The sequence below is a fragment of the Misgurnus anguillicaudatus genome, chromosome 1 (assembly GCF_027580225.2).
Source record: "Misgurnus anguillicaudatus chromosome 1, ASM2758022v2, whole genome shotgun sequence".
Taxonomy (NCBI): Eukaryota; Metazoa; Chordata; class Actinopteri; order Cypriniformes; family Cobitidae; genus Misgurnus; species Misgurnus anguillicaudatus.
The window spans coordinates 16,803,097-16,830,979 of record NC_073337.2 but is presented as its reverse complement, the minus strand read 5'-3'; the positions used below and the strand labels follow the sequence as shown (position 1 = coordinate 16,830,979).

General features: G+C 36.6%; 1 protein-coding gene across 2 annotated transcripts in view; it reads left to right on the top strand.

The window, feature by feature from the left end:
• sema3c (sema domain, immunoglobulin domain (Ig), short basic domain, secreted, (semaphorin) 3C) overlaps positions 1 to 27,883 on the top strand; it is a 72,145-nt gene that overhangs the window by 6,719 nt on the left and 37,543 nt on the right. For both annotated transcript variants that reach the window (XM_073867325.1, XM_055189992.2), the window contains one exon: positions 2,194 to 2,357. In XM_073867325.1, coding sequence (XP_073723426.1) covers positions 2,194 to 2,357 — 164 coding nt within the window. The remainder of the gene's footprint in view (positions 1 to 2,193; positions 2,358 to 27,883) is intronic.

The following is a 27,883-nucleotide window of genomic DNA, read 5'->3' as shown; positions in this document are numbered from 1 at the left end:
TTTATAGGACATTTCTTTGCCCAATAAGATTTTCTTTTCAACATGACATTGATGTAAAAGAGAAAACTGACTACACTTTCAAAAATAAAGGTACAAAAGTTTTTATAAAATATACAATATAAAAAGTAAAATACATTTTTAAAAACTCCTAATATGTGTCATTTTGGTAGCTACCTTTGAGGAACAAGTAAGCACCTCTTAAGGTACCAGTGTGTACCTTTGATGTCCAATACGGACTTTTTAGGTATAAAAGTGTACTTTTTAAAAAGGTACCACCCCAATGACAACTTTTGTACCTTCCTGTAGCCTACCTTTTTTTCTGAGAGTGTAGAAAACTATGTCCTCGTACACACAGTAATTTCGGTAAATTACCATGAATTTACCAGAATGAATTTACCAGTAAATACAAAAATGTGCAGTTCACACACGCAGTAACCTTCCGTCTTTTTACCAGTAAGATCATTCACACATCAGTATCAAAACACCAGTAAACGCGGAGAAAAGGTGAAAGTTAAGTTACCTGTGGCGCGCGGCGAGCTGTATTTTTAAACAGTGTCGGGTTATGACTTCATATCCACGGTCCGTATTTTCTGTTGTTTTCACTTCTGTGGTAAACGCTGATGGTCGCGAAGTTGCTCATGATGACCAAACCACATTGCAAGGCGAAGTCAAGTGAAACATGCGTCTTAAACAACGCTTCACAGAGGGTGTGCTAAGGACGTCGACAGTTCGGCAAATATATGGTACGCTGTTTTAAACAACTTTTGTGAAGAAATGTGGACGTTAACTTCAGGTGTGCTTGACTTTTAAGCAGCGCGTCTGTGTTGAAAGTCAGTCAACAGTGCGGGGGTAAATGCGTCATCTGTATAAAACGTTATGATTGGCCCAAAGCTGTCAGCGCGGTCAGACGTCGTCCGTTTTAAAAGCCGGTAATCTAACGTATATTTTTTGTTCACACGTAGCGCTTAAATTACTGGTAATCTTACGACCTCTCTTACTGGTAAATCGGCAGCACTGATTTGCCATAAAAGTTCTGTTCACACATAACCTGTCAAATGCAGTTTATCAGTAAGCGTGAAAGGGACGACTTAGACCAATAGCAGTTAAATTGTTTTCAACCAAAGCAACACTCAAAATTGGTGTAATTTTTGTCACATTAGGTTTTCAATTAAGTGTATCAGGGCGTTTACATTAACGCTTCCTATAGCGCCCCCTTGAGGCAAACAGTTCAAATGAATGCTTATACTTTTAAAAATGCAAGGTTGTTTCAATCCATGTTTGTATCAAATATTGACTTTCTAGGGTTTTAACCCAACAACTGAGTTTGTCTGCATATTATTCATCCATGGGTTGAAACAACATAACATTATTCGAGTGTATGTAGCTAAAAGTGATTAAGTTTACATACTTGAGAAAAACAATGCGAGTGGTGTTTTCTGGTATTCGTGTCTGAATGTGTCTGAAACCCTTTGCAGTGTTTTCGTGGAGTCAGACATCCATTGTCAAGGTCTTCTACAATGTTCCTATGAATGTTTCACATGATTCATGTATAAGACATGAGCAGAGAGACTGCGCTACTCACCACCACTCCTCTCCTGTCCTTTTACTCTCTCTCTCTCTGTCTTACAAAACAAGTATTATTAATATATAATTATGAACTGCATGTGTTGTTGTTTTCCAAGAGAGTTGTGGTCGGACTTCTGGTCTCCTTTGGGCATAGAGCAAAAGTTCCTCCACAGGAAATCAAAGTTCTCTACATGTATTATTGAACTATAGTGTTGTCCCATAATAGACCGGAGAGGAGAAAAATGAGATAACAAATGTTCATTCTTTTAGTGTCAATTTCCCTGAAGAGCTGTCTCTTCAAACTTTCCTAGTAGATTTTACAAGATTCTTTTTGGAATGGTAAACAAATGACTTGGGCTGGACATGGGCCATTGTTTATGGAGATGTGTTGATCAATGTCATGCCTCTTTCCTTTTACTAAATAAATGAAATACTTCTGACAGAAAATATCTGCGATTATACGAGAGAGCTCTCCTGTTGATCTAATTGATGTCTAGGAGATACAAACGAGACATTGAAGAGATGGATTTCCTGTTTTTCTGTACATTGTGAAACTGTAAATTAACTCGTTGAAGCCTGTAATATCTAGTTTTTGTCTTCAACATTTTTCTCACCATCTTTTTGCAGGTGGGCTGGTGTGACTTTCTCCTCAGCAGTCATGGGGAGGTCAGGAGAGATCTGGATTTGGTCGCTGGGGAAGGCCTTATGGTTGTTACTCACCCTCCTCCTGTTTATTACCTACATCCATGGTCTTTCTCCACCACAGCCAAGGGTCCTCTTGTCATTTCAAGGTAAGAATGGTAAATGTCATACTGCAATCAAGGTATTTCCTCTTTAGATTGGCGTTTCTTTAATTACAAGACTGCTTCCTGATGTTCTTGATGAAGAAATAGCAGGGAGGTACATTGCTTTGTTGTGACATCATGTCCTCTTTTGATGAAATCACTTCCCTTGCTAAATCATCGCTCTTTGGACCAATAATAGTGCTTTAATAGTGATTGAGGGCTTTTTTATTTGATAACTTCTGACTCACTTTCAGGAAACTATTAGTGCAGGTTAAGTTTAGCTTGAGCGGGACTCGAACCGTTCTGGTCCGGCATGGGAGTCGGTGCTCTAACAAGGCAGCTAAAGGTCGTGACCTCTAGCGTCTGTCGCTAGAGCACCTCTTGAGGTCAGGGAGTAAAGTTTTACTGCAGAGCTCTCACTATTCAATTTCAATTCAATTTTATAGGGCTTTTCACAGTTGTTTAATTGTTTCAAAGCAGCTTTACATTAATAGATGCAGGGAAAAAAAACAGAAAAATTATAAAACATAAGCAGCAGAATACAGCGGTTAAAATTAACCATACTAGCGAACGTAGTAAAAATGTAACGTATGTAAGAGGATGCTAAGTTAAGCCAATGTCAGCAGACTCCCTAGGGGTTGAAAAAAACTCTTTTACAAATGCACATTTAAATATATAATAATACATATATTCTGGATAGCTAAAAATGATTAAAAAATGCTACTGCATACATCAGATAGCACAACATAAATGTATTTTAGATGACCAGCACATTTAAGTGACTTTTGAAGGTGTTTGTGTTTAACATTATTGTGTAGCCAAACCTTTATTCTGCGTTTACACCAACCACGTTTCAGGAGTCAAAATCGCATCTACCGCGCCTAGTTTGCAGCTTGAACAGTTTGAATGCATTCGCACGTCTAGAGCGAAGTAGACGCACGGAAAAAGCAAGCATTTGATGCGGGTCAGAGGCAAAATCTGCTTCTTGTGGGAGGGGCAAGTGCTATGCGGTTGTCTGTTTGCAAGATGCCTGATGTTGATTGTGCATTTATCAAGAGAGTTACCAATTTGCATTTGGTAACCTTACTATAGGGGGAAAATAAACAATGATGGTCGTTAAACGTCACGTAACTCAAAAGTGAAACGTGTATTACAACTTACCAGGTTGCCTGATGTCCTTACCGACACTCTTCCAACACTCTTCTTTTCTATTCCTGTCTCTATAGAAATAAGAGCTTGTGTCGTATAGCTCCGGGTGACTGCTCACGGACAATATCTAGCGTTCCTTCAGGTTGAATGAGTGACTCCGGGCGGGGCTGCTGCCACAGCAGCAAGCAGGCTCCTGATTGGTTAACGTGGTGCGAAATTCCGCCAAAGTTCAAATTTTTGAACTCGGGCGTCAGCAGCAAATTCGCGTAAAATGCAAAATGCACAAAAGGCACCATTCGCGTGTACTGCTCCAGGCGCTCAATTCGCGAACTAGACGCGTGAATGAGGCGGAAACGTGTATTCCGTGCCGCGAGACCTCCAGACGCGCGTCAACACATCTTCACATTGACTTAACATTGAAATCACTCGCGCTTCACGCCTCTACCACGGCTGGTGTAAACGCAGCATCATATTAATGGGTTTTATAGCTGCTTACCTTGGCCAAGGCCCGCTCAAAAAAATGGTCTGACTGATATGTAAAGCGACCATCAGTTGGTTTTGTCCAGTACTTGAGGGCATATAAATGTTAAGTTGATGTCCTTACATCTCCTTGGAATCCTATAGACGGTTTCAGTGGCAACAACATTAACAGACAGCTTTTGTGGACCAAAATCAACTTCCGGTAGACTTCCGCAAAAAATCAATAACAACAAACTCCCTTAGAGTAGATTATTTCTGATAACAAGCAAAATAAATAACAAGTTCAATCATAACTAAAGCGTATCAACCATTACACTGCGTAACGTAATTGTGTAAAATGAACATATATGATGTTAGCTATATTCTTTCCTGGCTGCTAAATTTGCACAGCACCAGCAGTGATGCATGCTCACCGTCTCCCCTCATCATTTTGAAACCAAAACATTTTTATTTTCCACAAGGTATTTGTTCCTGAGGTCAGTTTAGTCACTAACCAGACCTATAAACAAACACAGACTGGAAATTAACCTTGAGCCAGACGCATAACCGCGGCAACATGTGTGCGTCAGATGAAACGGCCAATCAAAGCACAACTTTAGCAGTCCTGACGCGTTTCCAAATTCGTTTGCCTTATGCATCAAACGTTCAGCCATTAGTCTATGGGCGTGCCATCTGAGGCTGAGACATGCTTTTTCAATTACTTAAATAAATGGGATTAGGTTTGGTTTTATGATGTCAAGCTGCTGAGGTATGCTGTTAATTGATCGATTGGCAATTGATTTTCTATTAGGCAAGACAAAGCTTATGTATCACTTTTATATTTCATTTATATAATTGGTGATTTTGTAGTTATACAGTTTGTAACACTTTACCCTCTTTACTTTACAAATTGTGGATAACTTGTGATACATAACTGCATTATTAAATATATTATAACTAGATTAATTACAAATGGTAAATAATTGTGAAACAGATTATTTATGTGAGTCATACAAAACCTACACACAAGATCTCAATCTGTTTTAAATTATGTTGAATTTTCCTAAAGTGATGTATAAGTCGGCAAGTTTTAAAGGCTCTAAAAGCCACGTGTCGGGTTTGACCCACTTTTTGTCTTCAGGCTGGTATTGTTTATTGAAACTAAAACCAAAACTAAGATGAAATCTGAAACTAATAAAAGTTCAGAGTGTTATTCATTTTGGAAATTTTCTCAATATGATGATTTATTGCTAAAACAAAATACCTAAAACAAAGCTAAACTGTGAAGTGTTGCCGTCCCGAATATGTGACACCTAAGTTTACATAAATTTTGCTGATGTAAATTTTAATCTATCACTACAAACTATATATCGTTGGATATATAGCCTCTAGAAAAGACATTTCGACAGTGTTTTATCAAATAAATTATGTAGGGAGAGTAATTGACTCATTTATGAAGAGAGTGTGCCTAAAAACTTTTACGTATATCAATGTCACTGTTCCGCCAGCAGGACGCTTACGTTTATCTAATCATGACAAACTGTATATCGTTTGAAAGCCTCAAGAGTAGATTTAACTCAATCGGGTGGGGTGACGCCTAAGGGGCTAAACTAATGGAAACTAACCCAATTTTTAACCTAAATTAAAGTAAATTTGAAAATACTACTCTTCCATAGCTATGCATTATTAGTGTGATATTTTCAACATCACTTGTTAATATAATCACAGTATTATCTTAAGATTATATTATACCTCCAAATGTTATTTTAGTCGTCAGCCAACATAATCTTGGTTTGAACTCAAAGTACTAACTTTCCATAACTTTGATCATCCAACAGAAATTGCTGAGCTGGTCTCAGATCAGATGTCAGAAGTGATCTCTCCTCTGATCTGCTATATAGCAAACATTAAATACAGTCAAGTAAGGAGATGTGTGATGTGTCAGCACACATGGCATCTAATGGTGTAGGATACCAGCGCTCTGAATGTGGCTGTTGAATATGAAAGTCTGACTCTTACTGTGTTCCTTAGTGCTTGTTGATACTTTAATACCATTTCTGTATTTCCACTCCAGTTTTTTTATTCTTTCCAGTCCATGTTTTCGCCCTAAATTTTCCTTTCGTTTTTTCTTCTGGACTTCCCAGCATTATCCTTGGTGTATTCATCCGGTTTTGTTCTGAGTGCTGGAAAGAAAGAAACGGTGGGATGCTTTGGTAGTTACAGTATGCCATAAGCAGTGTCAATGTGGATTGTGCCAGATCGGAAAAACTCCAGACTTAGAACATTCCAGATTTGCTCCGCAGCTTTATAAAGAAAGCCAAGTAATGTGATGTGTTTGACATTAATATGAACTTAAACAGGCGAAGGTCTATGTGTTAAAGACAAATTGACCCTTTGCTAAGCCTTGCCTTTATAATGCTACTGTCCAATCCAAGCATACTATCGTATTTGTTACAATTAGTCATGTTATTGCAAAGAAATTGGTCTTTTCACACTGGGTTGTTTTAATCTATGGTTTGGTCAAACATGAACAAACCCAACCACTGGGTTAAAATTAATCTAGAATTTTCTAGGAACTGATGAAATATATTGTATTGTGAAACACTGGTGCTGGGCACATACTGTATAATCTAGGGCTGCACTGAACGTCAAAACTTTTATGGTATCGAACGAAAAACTCAGATACTATGAGTATCGAAAAATTATTTATCTTTAAGTGCCAAATTTCGGTTTCAAAAGCCAAGCGGCTGTGTCTGTGTGAGCCTGTACTTGCATGTAAGGACCTAAAGCGCCCACAAAAGACCCAGACAAGGTGTTTAAACTTGACCCACGCGCGCAGCTTGTATCTCTCAATGCTTGTGAAATACTCGCGCCTGTCTCTCCGCATTGCAAGACTTCATGCCCCCGCCTCCCAAAATGGAGGATGCGTTTAAAACTATTTTTTACAGTCTATGGTTTAAACTTCACGCAGTAAAACTCAGTCATCCATTTAAATATTGTAACTTTTTGTCAAAGTTTCAGCTATAATGAACCCACTTATTTAAATACTCTTAGTCCAAGGTAAATACAATTTTACATTTCATAAAATAAAGCTAAAATGAAGTGTTAATTATTTTCTTCATTTCTTTATTTTTGTTTCCTTATTTTCATAAAAAAACAAATAAGTGTGTCTGCTGGCGCACCCCTGTTCAAAAAACACAACCAGTTTTATTAATAATGTTACACTGAGTGAGAAGTGTTACCAGAATTTTTTTTAATTAAGGTGAAAAATAAAAGTTTTATGTTCAACGTATTTTTGTTTATGTTTAAATGCATTTTAAAACATATGGTATCGGAAAAAGTATAGTTAGGAACCGGTATCGAAACCGAGGTATCGAAATTTGCACCGGATCGAAAGATTTTAAACAATACCCAGCCCTAGTATAATCGTGATTCAAAAGCCCAAAAGATGGTATATGCTGTTTTTGGATTTTCCAAATCTTTTAATACGAAGTAATACATATAGTGGATTAAAGGGATATTTGTGTCGGCCCTCATTCCCGAATAGGAATATCTATATTCTCCCTGGTAATACTTATGTTTATAATAATAATAATAATAATAATACATTTTATTTATAAAGCACCTTTTCCAAGCTCCATGTCACTGTAAAAGGAAAACAATATCTTCTTTTAGAGTGTATTTAGGTGACATCCTTTACATTTTTCCCACTTTACAAGCACATCCATTTATTGACAGAAAAACCTTTTGATTTACTCTAGGCAGGGTTCCTATGGACCATGGAATTTCTGGAATATCATGGATGGTCTATTCCAGACATTGAAAGGCAGAAAATTTTATATTTTTTTCACCAAGTCATGAAATATCAGGTTTAAATTAGGTATGCACCGATAGGATTTTTTTGGGCCGATATACCGATTTAAACAGACAACTTCTGGCTGATACTGATATTAAACACTTGTATACAATACTATATAGTTGGACTATTAGCTAGTTTATTTCTGCATCAAATTATTTTTACTGAACATAGATTGGATCTAATTAACATTCAACTGACCAACATAATAAGAGAGGCACAAATTAAGCTAAAACCAATATACTCACCAGAACATTAAATAATTTTAATTGAACAACAGACATGCAACTCATTGCCTTTATGTAGTTAATTAATAAAAAAAGGTAACGGCCTTTCTCGTGCTATTGCCGATATGCCGATGGTTTCAAATTCATCAAAAATCGGCGCATCACTAGTTTAAATTTTAGTTCAAAATGTAATCCGCTTGTAAAGTTGTGACGGAATGCCGTTTCCAGGTCCAAACCTCCACTGATTTAAAATGAGACTACAATCTAAACAGCTGTTTATTGGCATTGTTTATTAATATTCATTTCTCAGACATAGGTCAAGAAAATTCATGCTTTTTAGTCAGTGAATGCCGGGGAAAACGTCAGGGAATTTGACATTTGGCTAAGAGTTGGAAGGGCGTTTTTTAAACCAGGGATCAATTTACATGTCATGGAAGAAAGTCATTTTCAAATAAGTATTTTGGCCTTTGATTAATGGGACATAAACTAAAGCCAACCTAATCCTAGATCAGACATCCAGACACGTGGGTGTTTTTACGAGTGTATTTGACTGTAATTGAACGTATCTGAGCAGGTTAACCCCATCTCTGAGGAACTTATTCAGTCTCTGGGATCTCTGCACATAAAATAGAAAAGACTGGGAAAGCTAAGTACTAGAATAAATATCAAAGTTCTTCTTACTATTAAAAAATCAGATTGTGTTATGGATGTTGTTTCACGGTACATAAACATTGTAACACATGTTCTGGGAATCCATCAACAGAGATAATTTATGAGGTCCTAGTTTGCTCTTTAAGTGATTTAGACATTCTTTTTGTCCCATAATGGTCTTTTGGATCAGTTTCTTCTTTCTGAGAGCTTTAGAAGAACAATGATGCGTACGTGAAAAATTAGAAGTTGTATACTGTATATCAGCTGGATTGGCCAGGAATGCTCCAGATGTTTTGGAGTGCTCCAGTAAAGTCACTTTGCAATAATCTTTATGGGAGAGATTGGAGCTTTGGCTGTTTCTTTACTTCTATGACTAGAGGAGAAAAATACATAAAAGTGAGAGTGAAAGATTCCTGCTGTGGAAAAACTGAGAATTTTGTTATTCCATTAAAGAAGATGGAATAAGGGAATGGCTTTCCGAATAAGCGAAGCAATAAACATCAGAAACAAGCCATGATATAGTAAACTAAAGGACTTGTTGAAAGCTCAGCATCTGTAAAAGAAGAACTGGTGACCCAATTACTGTAGATATTTCCAACAGGGAAAGATTTCTTTATTTTTGCAGTTCCAGCCTAACCAAACTAACACTTTGTGAGAAATTAATCTGGAAGATTAATCAGAGTGTTTGACTGGTCGATGGGTGGTCAGGCGATAGCTCTTTTGAAACTCGATTCTGAGGGTATCTCAGGTTCTCTGTATTGATGTTGTGAGCTCGTGTCAAGTGTGGAGTTTCTGAAATTCTTGCTCTCCTTCTGCGTACTCGTACATTGGTTTTAAAGGGACACTCCACTTTTTTTGAAAATATGCTAATTTTTCAGCTCCTTTAGAGTTAAACATTTGATTTTTACCGTTTTGGACTCCATTCAGCCGATCTCCGGGTCTGGCAGTACCACTTTTAGCATAGCTTAGCATAATCCATTGAATCTGATTAGACCATTAACATCATGTTAAAAAATAATATTTTTCCTATTTAAAACTTGACTTTTCTGTACAGAATGATATTATGCAATGCCCCAAAATAGTCCCCTGCTATTGAAAGTTACCAAGGGGAATACTTTCAGGCGTGGCGTAATATAATTGCGTCTTCTACAGCCATGGTACGGCAGCAAAGTCCTTGACTATTAAGCCAGAAAGAAAGTATAGTCCCAGCCATATTGGCCTCGAAAATCGCAACTTTTAATTTTCCGTCTGTCTTAGTACACGATTTAACTACAGAAGAGTCAAGTTTTAAATAGGAAAAATATTAAAACTCTTTGGTTATTTTTGAGCGCGATGTTAATGGTCTAATCAAATTCAATGGATTATGCTAAGCTATGCTAAAAGTGCTAGCGCCAGACCCGGAGATCAGCTTAATGGATTCCAAAATGGTGTCCCTTTAATATTTAAACTCAATATTAAACCATCGTAAAACTATGAAGGCCTTATGAATAATAAGCATGCATAATGCAGAATAAGGGCTGATGCAGAATGAGGTATTATTTACAGTATGGAAAATACCCCCGTTATCTAAAAACTTCCCCACTGATTTTTTGTAAGATAAGTTTACTTCTCCTTGTCTAATATTTGTCCAGTCTATCTATTTTAATAGTTAGAATAAATTATTTTACTACTTGGAATTTTGTTTTCATGTCTAGTTTGTATTGAGACAAGCAGACATTTAAGTAATCAAAAAATGCAGACTCTCACCCAAAGAATCCAATGTTTAATGTGACCGCCTCTTTGTGCACTTTGCTTACTACTCAGTCACAGACAGCTGTGTGTAAACTGTGCTCAGCCACAGTTTTGAGGATTATGTAAAGTTTATAAATTCTCAGCTGAATTCACACTGGCCAAAACTGATCTGGTTCAGACCATATGTGTGAACCTAAGCCAGGTAACACAAGACAACACCCTTTGCAAATAAAATAATGTTTTCTTTGACACAGATCACAAGCGTGGTCTAATTAATACATATTGCTAAAAGTTTTGGAACACCCTTCCAAATCATTGAATTTAGGTGCTCCAATCATTTCCAGTGAAAGGAACTCTTAATGGTTCATCATACAAAGACATTTTGGGCAATTTCATGCTCCAAACTTTGTGGGAACAGTTTTGGGATGGCCCCTTCCTGTTCCAACATGACTGTTAACCAGTGCATAAAGCAAAGTCCATAAAGACATGGATGAGCGAGTTTGGTGTGGAGGAACTTGACTGGCCTGCACAGAGTTTCTGACCTCAACCCACTACAACATCTTTGGGATGAATTAGAGCGGAGACTACGAGTGAGGCATTCTTGTCCAACATCAGTGTCTGATCTTACAAATGTGGTCAAAAATTCCCATAAACACTCCTAAACCTTGTAGAAAGTCTTCCAAGAAGATTTGAAGTTGTTATAGCTGCAAAGGGTGGGCCAACTCCATATTAAACCCTATGGATTAAGAATAGAATGTCATTCAGGTTCATGTGCATATAAAGGCAGGTGTCCCAAACTTTTGGCAATGTTGATTTCACCATGAGTGCTTTATTTTATTTATTTGGTTAAGCAACAAAAATGTTGTTTATTTCTCAAGAAAGGTATTTCATTTCTCTATTAAGCAAGAGTGTAAGTCTGTTTTCAGCATGTACTGTATAATTTGCTCTTTTTTTGCAGCATGTGAGGCCTGACACGACTAATCTGACCTTTACGTTTTTTTTATCAGCCCTGTTAAGCGCTGTTTACATCATCTGACAGCACTGTTATAAACTGTTCTTTGTTATTTACAAACTGATATTTAACAGTGTGGCGACTGAGATGAGTTACAGTAGCTTCTATAGGCCAGTAATGGTCCTGTTTTTTAAAAGGTATAGATCAATTACTTCTAATTGTGTGACCCAAGTTGTTCCAAACCCATTTAACTTTCTCTTGTGTGAAAAACAGAATTAGAAATACCAAAAACTTACCAAAATGTCCTAGTTGCTACCCGATAGCAGTACTAGTAGACTCGGTTAGGTCCTGATTTCGAATCTGATCCGGTGCAGATCCGACCCATGAGTCTATAGTTAGCAAAGCAAAGCTAAACAAAGCTGTGTGTTCATGTTGTTCAGTTGGTAGAGCATTAAATTTGCACTGCAAAAGGTCATGGGTTCAATTCCAGGGAATAAACATACTAATAAAATGTGTTTCCCAAATGCACTGTAAATCACTTTAAAATCTATACAAAAATATAAATGTATAAACTCATGATTTACTTTTGTTGTACACTGTAAAAAGTGAAAGTTTAATTAACTTAAAAAAATACTTCAATTGGTAACACCTAAATATGGCATTTTTTCAACTAAAAAGAGCAAAAAAATAGTGTTGCCTGAAGTATTACTTTTTTAAAATTACCTTACATTTTTAACTTAAAGTGAAAAATTTAAGTTGATAAAACTTAAATATTTTAAGTGTTACCAAGTGAAGTAGTTTTTTTAAGTAGACTCACTTTTCACTTTTTACAGTGTAAGGAAAAGTGTGCAAATTGGACACACTGCCAAATTACTGCTTCTGTCTACACAAGTCTACATAATAACTGAAAAAATCTGGATAGTTCACCCCCCAAAAAAATTCGGTCATCTTTTAAGGGCCGTTCACATTATAACGATAACAATAAAAAAAATAGTTTTGAACATGGTTTTATATTAAAGACAATAGCGGAGTTCACACCACAACTATAAGGATAAAGATACAATGAACGATATTCATGGGATCACTTTCTGGGCGATTTTTCCCCACCTGATGCACGATATACCATTGCCTGCCAATCAAATCTATTTGAAGGCACTCTTAAAATGACAGTTCATTGTTGAAACCAAAAAGATTAATGATGGTAACCTCACAGTCGAGGGCACCTATTGAATTCCACAGTATTTTTTTCCTACTATGGAAGTCAGAGGGTGCTATGTGGTTACCATCATATATCCAAATATCATAATGGAAAGTCATCTATGACAAATATGGTTACAGATGTTTGCGTGCATACAAAATTTCTCTACACACATTTTTGTCCACAGATAAGTCTAGTCGTACTGCAATTATGCTTTATTAAAACTGCATTTACCCCAAAAAATTGAGTTTTAAACAAGCCTTAAAACATTTGTGAATATCTGCCCCATCTATGAAGGTCTGATTTTTATCATAATCACACTCAGAAGATCAAGTCTAACGTTTTCTCAGACTCAGCCAAGTCACACATTCCCTGAATATTCTAACAGCGAGTATCATATTGAGGATTAAACCATGTTGACCTCAGCCAACATCACATTCATCTGCTATAAGGTAACGTCGTAGGCATAAATCACTTCTACATTGTGGCTGTTGCCCAACTGTTGATATTTCTAAAGAGGGGAGAAAAATATTTTTTTTTACTTCAGTTGACCTTAATGTGTTTTTGATGGCTGGATCTCATACTTTTAATAGGCTAATCTTAGACGTTGCTAAACAAATATATATATATTAGGGGTGTAACGGTACGCAAAAATCACGTTCGGTGCGTACCTCGGTTTTGAGGCCACGGTTCGGTTCATTTTCGGTACAATAAGGGAAAAAATGCTGCAGGTTAAACTGCAGGTTGTTTATTACTATAAACTTTTTTTAACAATTTGTTTACACTTTTATAAACACTTTATATTACAATATAATAAATAAAATATATATAAAAATAAAAAGGAATAATAAAAAATACTGCTGCAACGTTCTCCACTAAATAACCGATTTATGTTATATGTTTGACAGAACACTTGCGGAGATACACTGTATATACTGTGATTTATTTTTACTTTTAATTTTAATAATTTATAGCAACTCCTTGCTAGTCAGGAAAGTTAAAATTGATTGTAATTATAAATTGACTAAACTTAAAAATGTAAGTGCAAAAAGGAATTTTTACAATGTACGTTTCTGTGTTATTGTCACCCAATTCAAAGTTATTACACAGTATGAATTCTGGTGCGTTCCCACCCCTTTTGAGTGCCAGGATATAATCTGCCCTGATCATCGGCTGTTTTTATGCAATAGGTCTGTGTGATAGCTGTTATCTGTCAAAACCTTTTATAGGCGGATATATGGGTGCATCAGTAATTTCCTCTCTTTAACAAGCCTCATGATTTGTTTCATTCATGTCTGTAACACAAATGTTGCACTCCAGGTCAATTCTGCACCATTATTTAATTATTATGGTTAACGGATGGTTTGAACCCAACCTATGTCTCTTTGTTCCCCAATAGCAATGCTTGCCATATAACACCATTGAGATGAAAACAGAATACTGGCCACAGTTTCCAATATGTTGAGTCTGAAGCAAAGAAGTCATGTTAGGGTCGGTTTGAGGTTAGCATGAGGTCTATATAACTGTATATGGAGCTTCAGTCTGTCTCAGATTTAGATCAAAAGACCTGATGATCTGGCTAAGGATGGTTGATATTAACAGTGAACACATGTTAAATATTAAGCAATGAAAACAAAAACAGACACAAACACAGTGCTAAACAGTCAGGGGAATTCCTGCTTGATAAAACCCATTGCTTGTTAAAGCTGTCAGCAGCAGTCACAGATTAAAACCAACAAACGTCTTTATCTGCAGGCTTCGTCTAGAGTTTAAGCATAAGTGATCGGGCTTAGGGACATTTTCCACCAAGAAGACAACAGGAGCGCTTGAGGCTGACAATTATACCCTTGTCTTTTTTGGCCTCTGCATGTGTAAAGGTCTCTTGTCCTTCTGACCTCTGTGTGCCAGCTAATACTGGGATCAATTCGACAGCCAATATAACCCATCATCATAATAGAGGAGTTTACATGATTAACATAAAAACACATATCGATTCATTTACAGCTTGCCTCAATTTCTGTTAGCCTTTAATGCTTCATATCTGGCTTTAAAAATAGCGTTTAAGTCATAAACTGTTTATGGTTTAAACATTTGTAGTGCTTTTCCAGTTAAGTGGCCAGAAATCTCCAGATTGTAAAAGGAAGATGTTTTACAGAGGCTGTTTAATAAATGAAACAGAAAGGAAACATTGAGCAATGGAATAGACTGAGTTAGATCCCTACTGCGTTGCCTTTATATACAAATGATAATAAGGTATGTGTTTGACTGTATACACTGTTAGAAAAAATTTTTCACTGGTGCAGTACCCTTTAAAAAGATCCCCATACGGTACCATTAGGAACAGATGTGTATACATTAGGTACCAATATGTACCTTTAAGACACTAATATGTATCTTTGATGTATTAATACAGGATGCATCCTTTGGTACAAATATGTAGATCTGAGGTACTAATATGAACTCTTTACGTGCAAAGCTGTACTTTTTGTACAGCTGGGGTATATATTTTGAAATTATTTTCTGACATTATACCCATTTTGCAGGATGAGTTACACTGCATGTTTGCATATGTATGAGGGGTGTCTTGTGTTAAGGTGAAAGGTCACGGAGGGCTTAGGGGGATTGGTGACAGGTGAAGATGAGAAACTAAGGCACTAATTGGGGCAAGGCAGACATTAGCGGGATGGTCAGGTTGACGTGTACGGTTTCAACTCCTGCGGGAAACCCTACTTGTGCAACAGTAGTATGGTACTGTAACTGAGTCTAATCTGAGACTCCTAATAAACCGTATTGGTGCCAAGAGTCCTACCCCATCTGAACTCTGTGCTAATATTATGCTTTTATCTGTTGTTTGATCCAACAGAACTGTAAATGATATTACCAATAAATGTAGAAAGTATTGTACACAATCTTGTTCATTTGATTCTTTTATGTAATCTTATATAATGTAATAATAGTTTAATAATTGGTTGAGAAATTTTCCATGGCATTATTTTTTGATTAACGCATACCTGACCTGTCAAATGTCTTAAAGGGGACATTTTTTAAGATGTTAAATAAATCTTTGGTGTCCCCAGAGTGCGTATGTGAAGTTTTAGCTCAAAATACCTCATTATTTATTATATCATGTTAAAATTGCCACTTTGTGAGCAAAAATGTGCCGTTTTAGGTCTGTCATTTAAATGCAAATGAGCTGATCTCTGCACTAAATGGCAGTGCCGTGGTTGGATAGTGCAGATTAAGGGGCGGTATTATCCCCTTCTGACATCACAGAGGGAGACAAATTTCAATGACCTATTTTTTCACATGCTGGGTCAATATAGCCTACTGGGTTGTTCGTTTTTACATTTTCTAGGTTGATAGAAGCATTGGGGACCCAATTATAGCACTTAAACATGGAAATAGTCGAATTTTCATGATATGTCCTTTTAAAAAATGTCTGTGGTAATCGTGGTATAAGCAAATAAATTGACTTTGGTCCTTTAAATTATTTAAAAATAATGCACTCCTGCGGTGTAAAGGCACTCCGCTTCACATTACCACCTTGGGTGTGCATTATTTTCGAGTATACTACGAGTTCGTTGAATGCTTGAATCTGATTGGCTGATAAACATTCTGAGGTGTGCAATTATTTTCTGGGAAACGCACGGCGAACGTAGTTCCAGACAGCTCTCTTGACCGCATTACAGTTCCAAATCACTTCGCATAGTTAACTGTAATAACGGACTAACAAAAACAACATGACAGACGATTTTCCGAGGTTTGAAACGCACAGAGCAGAGGTAGCCTCGTTCACACAATCTCTCTCTCTCTCACTCGTCCTCTCTCGCTTGCTTGCTCCCTCGCCCTTTCGCTCTGTGTCTCTGTCGCTCTCACTTGTTTTCTAATAACTTAATTAATAACTGCATTAGAATGCTATCAACGGCTCAAGCCTCCATTGCTAGTATAAAATGACGTTTTGGAACAAGCAAAAGAGCCGTTGGATGAGACGTGGAAGAAATAGTTCTACTCACAATAGCGATTTAAGTTAAAAAACCAGACAAATCCCTTTAAATATATCATGTGATCAATGTCTTGAGGTGTGGTAACTGTATAAGCGGAATAATTGACTCCGGGCCGTTGAATTATTGAAAATTATTTTCCTAATAATTATTCCTTACATAATTCATCAATTATTCCTCACATGATTTACAAGTATATAAATATACAAAATAAAGCAACTGTATATAGTACTGTTAGTTATGTAGTATCTGTGCAAATTACATATGTGCATGACTTTATTCTGCAGGGTAGGATGAATGTATATAATGACGATATGGTGAGACGTAGTTAGTGTCAATAGGTATTTGACCTGCTTAACACGTAAGATGGCCGTTGTATTTGGGAACATTATTCTTTTCTGATTGTCTATCCTAGATCACAGGTCTGTCTGAAGGATTTGGGGTCAAAGTGTCCCCTAATGCGAACTAAATCAGTCAGTTGCTAACAGTGCTGTCTGTGTGCAATGCAGTTTATGCAGGTCTTCTTCTCCTCTGTTAGTATTTATAAATGCTTTTTGAACGAGCTTGTGTGTGTGCATTCAAGAGACCAGAGGAATGTGGGTAATGTCAAGAGTATAGACTGCCTGACGTCTCTGTCGCATGTTACCCTGCAGCCTGGGTGGTCTAGACACGTGGACCCAATCCTGTGTTCACATGATCACCCTAAACCAGTCTAGATTTGAATATTTTAAAAACATAATATACATAAAGTGCTTGCACCTGCAAAACAAAATGGTGGGGTGTTGTGGGCAGTTGCCAGGGAGTTGCGATGTGGATGACACCTTCAGTATCAGACAAGATCACCCTCTTTTCGTTAAAATATTGTGACACCAACACAGCTTTAGTAATTTTCTACATAAAATCATCCTACATAATGTAAAGAACATTCTGTGAAAATACAATCTTGATATATTTTATATTGTCTGACTAAGATCATACCAAATATGAAATCAATGACATGAAACAAACAAATGCTGAGACTTAAGACTGGATCACAAACAGGGTCACATTTTGGTTCCACATGATCTTCATTCATGTTTCTAGCACAAACTGTTCAGATAACCCAATAATAAAAAAATAGTGAAAGTAACCTAATGACCCATGCATCCATCCAGTAAGTAGTGAACGGCTGGGGAGCAATGAGGGCCTTGCTCAAGGGTACCTCAGTCAACCTGCCAGCCATGAGACTAGAACCGGCAACTCTCAAGTTACATGCCTGACTCGCTAACCATTAGGCCACAACTACCCACATTAGGCCATGACTGGGTCTGGCAACCTCTTACAGCATGATAGATTGTCTCAGAAAACCAGGACGCCATACATTGTGAGTTTTCATGAGAATGAGGCATTAGGTTGCCTGGACAGTAGCTTTAAGATAAACAATATGTGTGAAATCACTTACACGTTGCATTATGCGAGTGTAACCAAGCAAAAAAAACAACAACAAAGGTGGCTCCTGAAAGGGATTTAATGTTTTAAGCTTCTTCAAATATTTATTGAAGTTGGTTAGCAAACTCCGCCCACTCGTCTCCCTGAGCAACATTGGCGCCAGTAGCATCGCTGATGAATAGGACATGGCTGTTATATTTGCATAGTATTAATTTATTTAAACACACTTTTGGTGTTGAGGCAATGAGGGAGAAATTCACAAAAGATGGGGCTGTAATCGGAGTTTGGGTTGGTAAAGGAAACTTAATGGAGCATAAAAGACTTTGGCTCATGCTTTGGACTGCAATTAGCAACTCTAAGCCGGTCAGTGCCACTTAGTTGTGTTTCAGTCTTGATAATCCTTTGACATTTTCTGACTGTGACACTTTGACTGTGTTTACATATAGCAGAATTAAATCAATCAGAATCAATTGAATCCACAGTTCTTTCGACTCAACTGGTAGAACGTTGTTAGCATTGCAAAGGTCATGGGTTTGATATAACCTGGTAAATAATCGCTTGCACCTTGACGTACACGTGCCATCGTTTATCCAATTTTTCTTCTGTGCACTTTGAGGACTTTGCTGAAAATTTTGTTTAAAGGGGTGGTTCAATGGTATTTTATGCATTCTGACTTATTAACACAGTTATAGAGTTGTTTCTTCAATCCTCATGCTAAACGTAGGTAAAGTGTCAAAAAAGCAGTTGGGTGTGTAACAGAATATTTCTGTGTATTGTGAGTTTCGGAAAGTTTTTTTTTTTGATTACGGGTCCAGCTGACATTTCAGGGGTTTCTATATGTATCACTTCTTTTTATGGGCACTTCCCCTGGAAAACCCCGCCTACCCGTCAATCAGCGGGAGACGCTAGAACTTACAAACATCACATCATGCGACAACTTTGTTTAATTTCAAAACTCAACAATGGCACGAAAGAAGAATTGTCTAGAAAGTAGAAAAGTCAGCCTTATGAAAACAATGGGTATAGTTTATTATCTGGGGTAGCAGCGGAGTTTTGCGTGTGTGTTTGACATGTTGGATTTCATTGAAAAGTCCCAACCGGGTCATGAGTTGCATGCGGTGAGTAAGACTTCTGTCTTATGTTGGAAATAAGCGTGTGCATATTATATAAATGACACAAACATGTAGTGAATCATAAGTTGAAACAGTGTTGTAGAGTGTTGCATGACTCGTACTCGCTCCTCCCGCGGTAGTAACTCCTCCTTTTTCATTTTTTCGTACGTTATCGGAAAGAATCTGTAAAGCTAATCTTTCTTTTATAAATCTTATTAAACTAAAGACTCTTCAGAGATATAAAGGTCGTAATACTACTCTATACTGTAGCTACTCCAGATTAACATCAGAAATGCAGAAACAGCGTGTGTTATGTGAGCTTTAACGGATTCTGCCAACAAAGCGGTATTTCTGAATGACCTGAGGCAGAGATTAAGGGGATTTAAAGTGAAAGTATTTGATGAAGGTATAATATGTGCAGAGATCCGAGAGGTATCATTATCTCATTGTAGTGACTTTTGCATCTTTAAAAGAATAACTTTGCAATTATTCTTATATTTAAAGGTAATGTGATGTTTTCGTGGCTACAATTTCCTTCCAAATTGGTTTCACCAGTGTCACTTTGTTGCATTAGATGACTTAAGGGTGGACAGGGTTTAGGTTAATCCAGGACTAGGCCTTATTTATATTAGGCAATTTAAGAAGTTTTTACAAACATACCTTACAATTAACATTACTGATGTGCATCTTGAGACAAAACAGTGTCACTGATATATTTTTTTTAATTAGTCAGGACAGTGTTTTTAATTTAAAGCAGCTCAAACATGCTTTTTAGTGCGGGAAACCGCCCCTTAATGTTGTCTCTGCAGGAGAAAACATTCAAAATTACTGTGTACTGTATTAATTCATTATTGATTAAAGAATAATATGAATGCTTGTAAACATATTGTAGCGAGTTTCTCTAAGTTAATATTATTAATAACAAGCCTGTTTATATGCACAACATATGGGTTGATTAAACATAAATATGCCAGTTGATATTATCGTTTTAAATTGCACCGCAAAACTGAGCTCAGTTCTGGAATCAGTTCTAACAGTCCTAATCTGAGACTGATTAGGACTCGATATCTGTGGCTAATGTCAGGCTCTAGTTAAAGTATTGGCAGCCGCGGCAGAGACACATTATGGGCGGGCAACCTACACCAGACTTCTGGCATCACAACTTTTAAATCTGTCTAGTTTCTCTCGTCGCTCTTGTATAAGAGAACAGCTGATATTAATCTGTTTTAATGACCTCACCATGCACAAGCATGTTCCTTGTAAGGAGATATAATATAGAGGTCAAATTAAACTTGATCATTTTCTTACCAGACCAAAATTCAGAATAGAATTACATCTTTGAAATCTAAAGTGCTTTAAAAGGGATAATTCACCCAAAAAATAAAATTCTGTCATCATTTACTCACCCTCATGTTGATCTAACCTGTATGAGTTTCTTTATTCTGTTGACCAGTAGGGCTGTGACAAATAATCATGCAAATGCATGTTTTCTCAATGAATGAATTTGAATCCTAGACTGTAAAAAAGATGGACGACGCGATGCCGCCTCCCTCCATTGTAAAGAATTGAAGCTAAAATTTTGAATGATGTGTTTGACGAGTGTTGCTTTTTTAAATGCACGTTATTCGACTCAAACTCATAGTGATTTTAAATTGATAAGGACTTTTGTGATTTTGTGGCCTTGCGATTCAGAATCGATTTCAGACCGGTATATTTAATGGGGAACGCCATGCATTGTTACAGCCCCATTGGCCACAAAGGAAGATATTTTAAAGAATGTTTCTAACCAAACAGATCAGGGTCACCATTCATGTCCATAGTCAAGAGTGCCCCTGATCTGCTTTGTTATAACACTGTAAAAAAAACTTTGCTGCCTTAAAAATTTTTGTTAAATCAACTCAGATTTACAAGTCATGTCAACAGAAATTAGTTGTCACAACTTATAAAATATAGTTGAGAAAAGTCAACTTAAATTTATAAGTTATAACAACTCACCTGTAGTTATAACAACTCATCTCTAGATAAATAATAGTAAGTTGAAATGACTTGTAAATCCGAGTTGATTCAACAAAAAATTTTAAGGCAGCAAAGTATTTTTTACAGTGAAACTTTCTTCAAAATATCTTCCTTTGTGTTTAGCAAAACAAAATAATTTATACAGGTTAGGACCCACTTGAGGTTGAGTAAATTACAGAATTTTCATTTTTGAATGCCCTTTAATATACAAAACCAAGAACAAGTACAACAGAACAACAAATAGTGCCCATTTTCTACGAATAGACCGACTTGATTAAATTGTTTTTGTTTAGCATTAAATCATTTGTGTCATTATTTTGGCATGGCTCATTTAAGCTAACAGAGGTAGACCTGGCTGGTACTGTAACCTAGTGAAAAGTATAGTTTTTTGTCAAGGTCACTGTATACTCTTTAAACTCCCAAACCCTACCAGCATTTCTGTAATCTCATAACTTTGTGTGCCAGACAAGTAGTGTGGATTTCTCCGGTAGCTTGTATGTCGTGTCAAACACCCATGTGGTCTTGCATATCTTGTTGGTCTCCTCTGGGCAGGTTAAGACCCATAACTCCAGTGCTGTTTAATAATGCATGTTTAAGAAGTTTCCACACAAAAGAGCCTTGTACTAGATCTGCTTGACTGCGTTATATAAAAAACAACTAAAAGGGTGTGAGTGGAATGAAAAAAAGGGTGTGTGAGAAAGAGAGAGAGAGAGAGAGAGAGAGAGAGAGACCAATATGGTTAATCTTTGATCAGCTGACATGATTTAAGTTCCTACACTCTTAAAAATAAAGGTGCTTAAAAAGGTTCGCAGCATTGCCACAGAAGAACCATTTTTGGATCCCTAAAAAACCTTTAAAGAGCACCTATTGTCCGATTCATGTTTTTGCATTTCCTTTGGTGTATGTGTGTATTAGTACTAGAGGTCGACCGATTTATCGGCTGGCCGATTTTTGGCATATTAAAAAAATCGGCTTTGGCCGGCACCTAAGCACTGTTGTAGAACTCATGACGCTGCCTCTTGCTGCAAGCAGATCGCTCCCGTGTGTGTGCAGCTGTGCCTTGTTCACAAACAGCTTTAGTAAACAATGGCGGGATCGCGCGAATTAAGCAGCCAGTACAACAACGCGAAGGGCTTATGTCTCGCGGTGCACTGTCCGTGCAAAGATTAGGCTCATTCATGTGATTAATGAGTGATGATGATCTTTCTTTGCGTGACAGAGAGAGCAGAGCCTCGTGCACACACTTTCTGTCTTTAAACTGTTTCCCTGCTTTTATTACTCAAAACAAAACTGACTCATTGGCGAAAGGTCGGAAGACCAAATCATATCCACCGAGGAAATGTTTTTCGTGTTGTTACAGTAACACTTTGTTTACAGTTTTGCGCTGCTCAGCCTGGATTACAACACAATGCGTCCGATTCGCGAACTGACTCCTTTGAACGGTTTCGTTTGAATGAACGGTTGAAACAACAGATCTGTCCCAACACTAAACTCACAAGACGTCACTGTCAGCACAATCAGTCACTTATAGCGCCTCAGAAAGGAGAATGTAAATCTGTTTAGAAAGATTTGCCCTAAATAACAGTCTCAACTAAAAAACATAGACATTTATTACTATGTTAACTTTATGATGAATAATAATTTATCAGGTCTACCAAATAAGGATTTTATCCTACAAAGCAATAAAAGCCATGGTAAAAAACTGATCAAAGATGATGACAGCAGAGTGTCAGATAATATCTATGTCTGATAAATGCATGGTGCAGAGGAGGTTGTAAAACTCTTCAGAAAGACCAGCCATAATTTTTTTAATACTTTGACTTAAATAGTGACATTTTTACATTTAAAATATCTGCTAATGATGAGAACATTTTGATTATTATGTACATATAGAAAATCGGCCAAACATATCGGCCATTGGCTGCCCTGATATCTAAATATCGGCATCGGCCAGAGAAAAAGCCATATCGGTCGACCTCTAATTAGTACATGTTAATGATATACAAAAGGTACATACCCCACAGTAAGTGATGACGCAAGTTATCGTCTCCAACGTAATTTCTTTTCTTGGAGTACAACAAACACACAGATTGTAGGCAACAGTTTACTTCCTGGGATTGGTGATGTAGACAAGACCAACATTATCATAATTCCTCCTGCTTTGACTCACGACCTGTAAGTTAACTCCTGTTAGCAATCAAATCTTTCAAAAATGGGAAGGAGCGTCACATTTCTGGTTGACGTGAGGGGTATTCAGGCCAATCACAACATACAGATTAGCTTGCCAATCAGAGCTTTTCAAATCCGTGCCTTTCAGGAAGAGAGTGAAATCTGGAGCCACGAAAATGTGGAAAATAATGTGTTTTTAACCATAAACCATGCAAACACATTGTATTATACCAAATACACAAAATAACATTGTTTTTGGCAATAAAACAGGTGCTCTTTAAGTCAAGAGTATTTTATTTTTATCTTGTTATAATCAAATAACCTTTTGTGAATGTTTTGTGAACCTTTTGTTGATATGGAACCATACAGCCTGACAAGAACCTTTCACGAACCTTGATTTTATCCTACTAGTCTCATGTTAATGTATGATGTGTTATAATAATTTTGCTAATAATATATTTTAATAATTCTTTAAAAATATTTTATTGCATCTAAGTTTTATTTCAATCATTGATTTCACATGACCTTACTCAGTCAATATTAAAGAAATATAAGGTTATTTTTTGACTGAATGTTCCTTACATCATGTAGGATGATTTTATGTAAAAATGATTTTTTTGTAAAAAAAAAAGATCACAAAATTTACTTCAGCTGAGTTTTTACAGACTAGGTCACTTTTGGTTTCTCATGTTCCTATTGCTACCTGCTTTCAGTAGCAATAAAGCTTTGCAGCCTTCCACGTAAAAAAAATAGTTCCAATTTGCAATATAACAAGAACTAACATTCTTTCCACTTTCAATTGTTACTTGATTTTAACTACACAAGGTCATGAGCACCTCTCATCAACACATATCAAGTATCAACCCTTCGAGGAGCTCAGGAAGAGGCGTAGACATAACAGTTCTAAAGAAAAGTTTCTCATAGTTTCTCAGGAACACAACCCTTACGGCAACCTAGAAAGCACCCCAGAGGGCCATCACGTTAACACCACCCTGTGTCCCATGTCATAGTCAACCGTATCTTCAAAGCACCTCCCAAAATGTCTCTTCTAGGACCAATTCACCAAGGATTGGTGATGAACATTTTTGGGTTGATTTTTTTGATCTAACTGTACAAGAATGTGGTCAAGCCCTTAACTAATACAGCCTGTGTGTTGTGTTCATTATCATAAGACCTTCCTATGTGATTTGGTCATGGGTTTAGTGTTGCATATCTATCTTTATGTTGTGAAATATGGTTTTGATTTGCTTGACGTTGATTCATATTTCATCATGCATGTGGCTGTTGACTCCCGACTGTAAGTTTTATAGCTGGAAGCAAAAACAGTTCTTTTAGAAGTTGTTACTGCGTGGCTTTTGTGAAAAGTTTCGTCTTTACTGTGCTGATGGCTGCCAAATTTCCATGGTATACCATAACTGTGCATACTACATCTGTTATCCAAATGCACTTTATATACTGAGGATGCCTCTTTTTGGCACATGATTGGAATTAAAAATGTTTAACGCTAACAAATTCAGATGTGGTTTATAAGATATGCCGATGTGGTTTTTAATAAATTAGTTTTAATTGAATTCGTATTGTCGTTAAATAAAATCTTTGACTATTTTGTTTGACACAAGACGCTAGTGAGACTTAAGCAAACATCTCCATTTTCTCTAAATTCAATGCTTAGGATAAATTGAGATAAAGAGATTTCATTCATCTCTCTTAATGAAAGGCCATTCATGCAATCCTGATTGCTAAATACAAATATGCACCAACATACAGTCCACTGGAAAAGCATTCAAGTATCTAAATAGTTGAATCCTCAAGGTTCTTTAGCAATATTTTTTAGTCAGTTGGTATTTCTTTGTATACACTGTTCAGCTTGTAGGACAAAAAAGATGCACAGCTGTCACTGGAGCAAAATAGTGGCTCTCAAATAATGATTTCCTGTATAAGTTTATAACAGGCTACAATAGGCTAGAGCCATTTTCCAACATACTGTAGCTTGTTTTGTAACAAAGTAGTTTGTGAATTATATACTTATGTACCTGTCAGTATTTGGAAGGACTTGGTAAAGACATTTCTAAATCAAGTTTTAAGGTTGTGGCAACTATTGAGGATGCCACAGTATTATGGTGCCAAATTTCCCAGCAAGAAATGCGTTTTGAAAGTCTTTAATCATATATGAGACTGCTGAATGGGGCGAAATGTGATTTTGTGATTTAAGTCTGAGGTTACAGAAGCTGCGTGTTTCTAATTAGACTCATGTAACTTTTCCAGTAGTGGTAGCTCTCTCGCTTATGCTGTTTTGAGGTATTTTGTTTAATATTTATTTCTCACATCTGCTTCCTCCTCCTTTTTTTCTCCAACTTAACGTCTTTTTACTCCTTTTTTTTGCAAGAGGAAAATGTATTGGTCTTTTACAACTCTAAGGAAGCTTATTGGAGATCTTTAGTGAACTTTTAATGAAAAGACTCAAAAATAACATTTGAGAAATATTGAAATTGACATTTCAATATTTCTCAAATAAAACGTTATCTTGGCAGATCTGAGCACAGTGTGAGGTTGTAGATGTGTCTTTTGAACGTCCAGAAGAGATGAATTACTCCTGAGTTACTGGGGTTGGTGGTGCCCATTTGATCTACATTGAATTTCTTTGCTATCTAAGACTGTCTCTCTGTATAATTCTCATACACTCTCAGAAATAAAGGTACAAAAGTTGTCACTGGGATAGTACCCTTTCAAAAAGGTACACCTTTGTACCCAAAGAGTGCATATTAGTACTTTAAACTGCCAAAATGTACCTTTAAAGGTACACATTTGTACCTAAATGGTACATATTAGGACCTTTTTTAAAGGGTACTGCCCCAGTGACAGCTTCGTACCTTTATTTTTGACAGTGTACACTTAGCACATTGTGAACTTGCTTCGATGAGCTCTTTGTTTAGCAGTAGTAATCCTTCTCATATCAGTTTGAGATGCTATCTGAAGCTACTTTGAAGCATGTCTGATGTAATCTGTGGCCCTGTGCACCTCTCTTTATTAAAGCAACACTATGTAGTTTCCATGTAAAAATGACTTACAGCTCCCCCATGTGGTTGAAAAGCACAACAGTGCCTGGTATCAGACACTCTTCTGCAGGCAGGGGGAGGGGCGGGGCTGTGTTTCCTACCCTCCACCGCCACTTTCAGAGTTTGCTTGTAGCAGCTAGGAGGCTGCTCAGGTTGCAGCAACAGTACAATTTGTCCAGTTAAAAAATTGTTCTATCACTGAAATAATTTTAGAGACATTATTTAAAGATAAAAAAACTACATAGTGTTACTTTAAAGCTACATTGGAATGATGTTTTTTTTTACAAGGGTCTATCCTCTAATATGATCCTGTAATAGTGTCTAACATCTGTATTCTTTATCAGTGCCGGCCGGTGACTTCTTTTTTCGAGGGCCCACGATGCAAAGTTTGTTACAACATGTATGTAGCCCATCATGTGTGTGGTTCGTAATTTCAAAATATGTGCGTCGAGTGATGTGCATCACGTGTCTTGTGAAAATAAGTGCCTGCTGCAGACGCGTCTAAAGGGTTTATGATAAAAGAGATGCTCGCGTTTGCCAGATACTCGCATAAACTCATGCGTAATCAGAGTTTACTGTTAAAGGATGGTGTTGCGTGTATTTTGTGAACGTGAACGTCTCTTTTATCATAAACGGTTTTGACGCGAGTGCAGCAGGCACTTATTTTGACAAAACATGTGATGCATCATGTTAACCATGTGCAACAAATACATATTTTGAAAACACGAGCAACACACATGACACTCCGAACACATATTTTGAATTTGCGCCCCTTGGAAGAGCAGTCACGAGTCGCCACTGTTCTTTATTAACTTATAGTTAAATATGAGTAGGTTTCTTTAAAGATACAGAATTTTGAGCAAAAAGCTGAAATAATTTCATTTTTGTAAAGGAATTTTGTTAGAGATCAGATTCAGAATGATGATCTAAACATACACAGAGTTTAAAATGTTGTTAAATTAGTTTTGCTTCATTTTTTTATAAATTGGATAAGAGCACAATCTAGTGGATAATAGCAGAATTACATATTACCATAAAAACTCATCATCATTGGCCGGGAAATGTTTTCTCTTAATTGACGAGATCATGGCGGGGAAAGAGTTAAGCATGGGGTACCTTTTAAGTAAATTAGGTTAAATTGTACCTGTACTGTACATTTTTTTCTGAAAGCATTGTATTTGAATTGAAAGAAGTTTGAGGTACAGTAGCAGACAATATTCTGAATTAATAATTTTTTATTTAATGATTTATTTAACGTTTTTACTTTTTAATTTTATTCTTTAATTATTTTTTATTCTTTAAAAAAATTATTTAGTTATTTGACACACTGTCAACATTTTATGGTGTATATGGCAAATAAAAAATACATTTGATGGTTAAATTAACTACTTTTTGACAGTATTGAATATACTGTAGATATATACAAATATACAGTACAGACATTTCTGAAATATACATATATTACAACAATGCTTAATCTGTTAAATTAATTAAAATTGACTTTTCAAAATAACTTAGTAAAGTCAA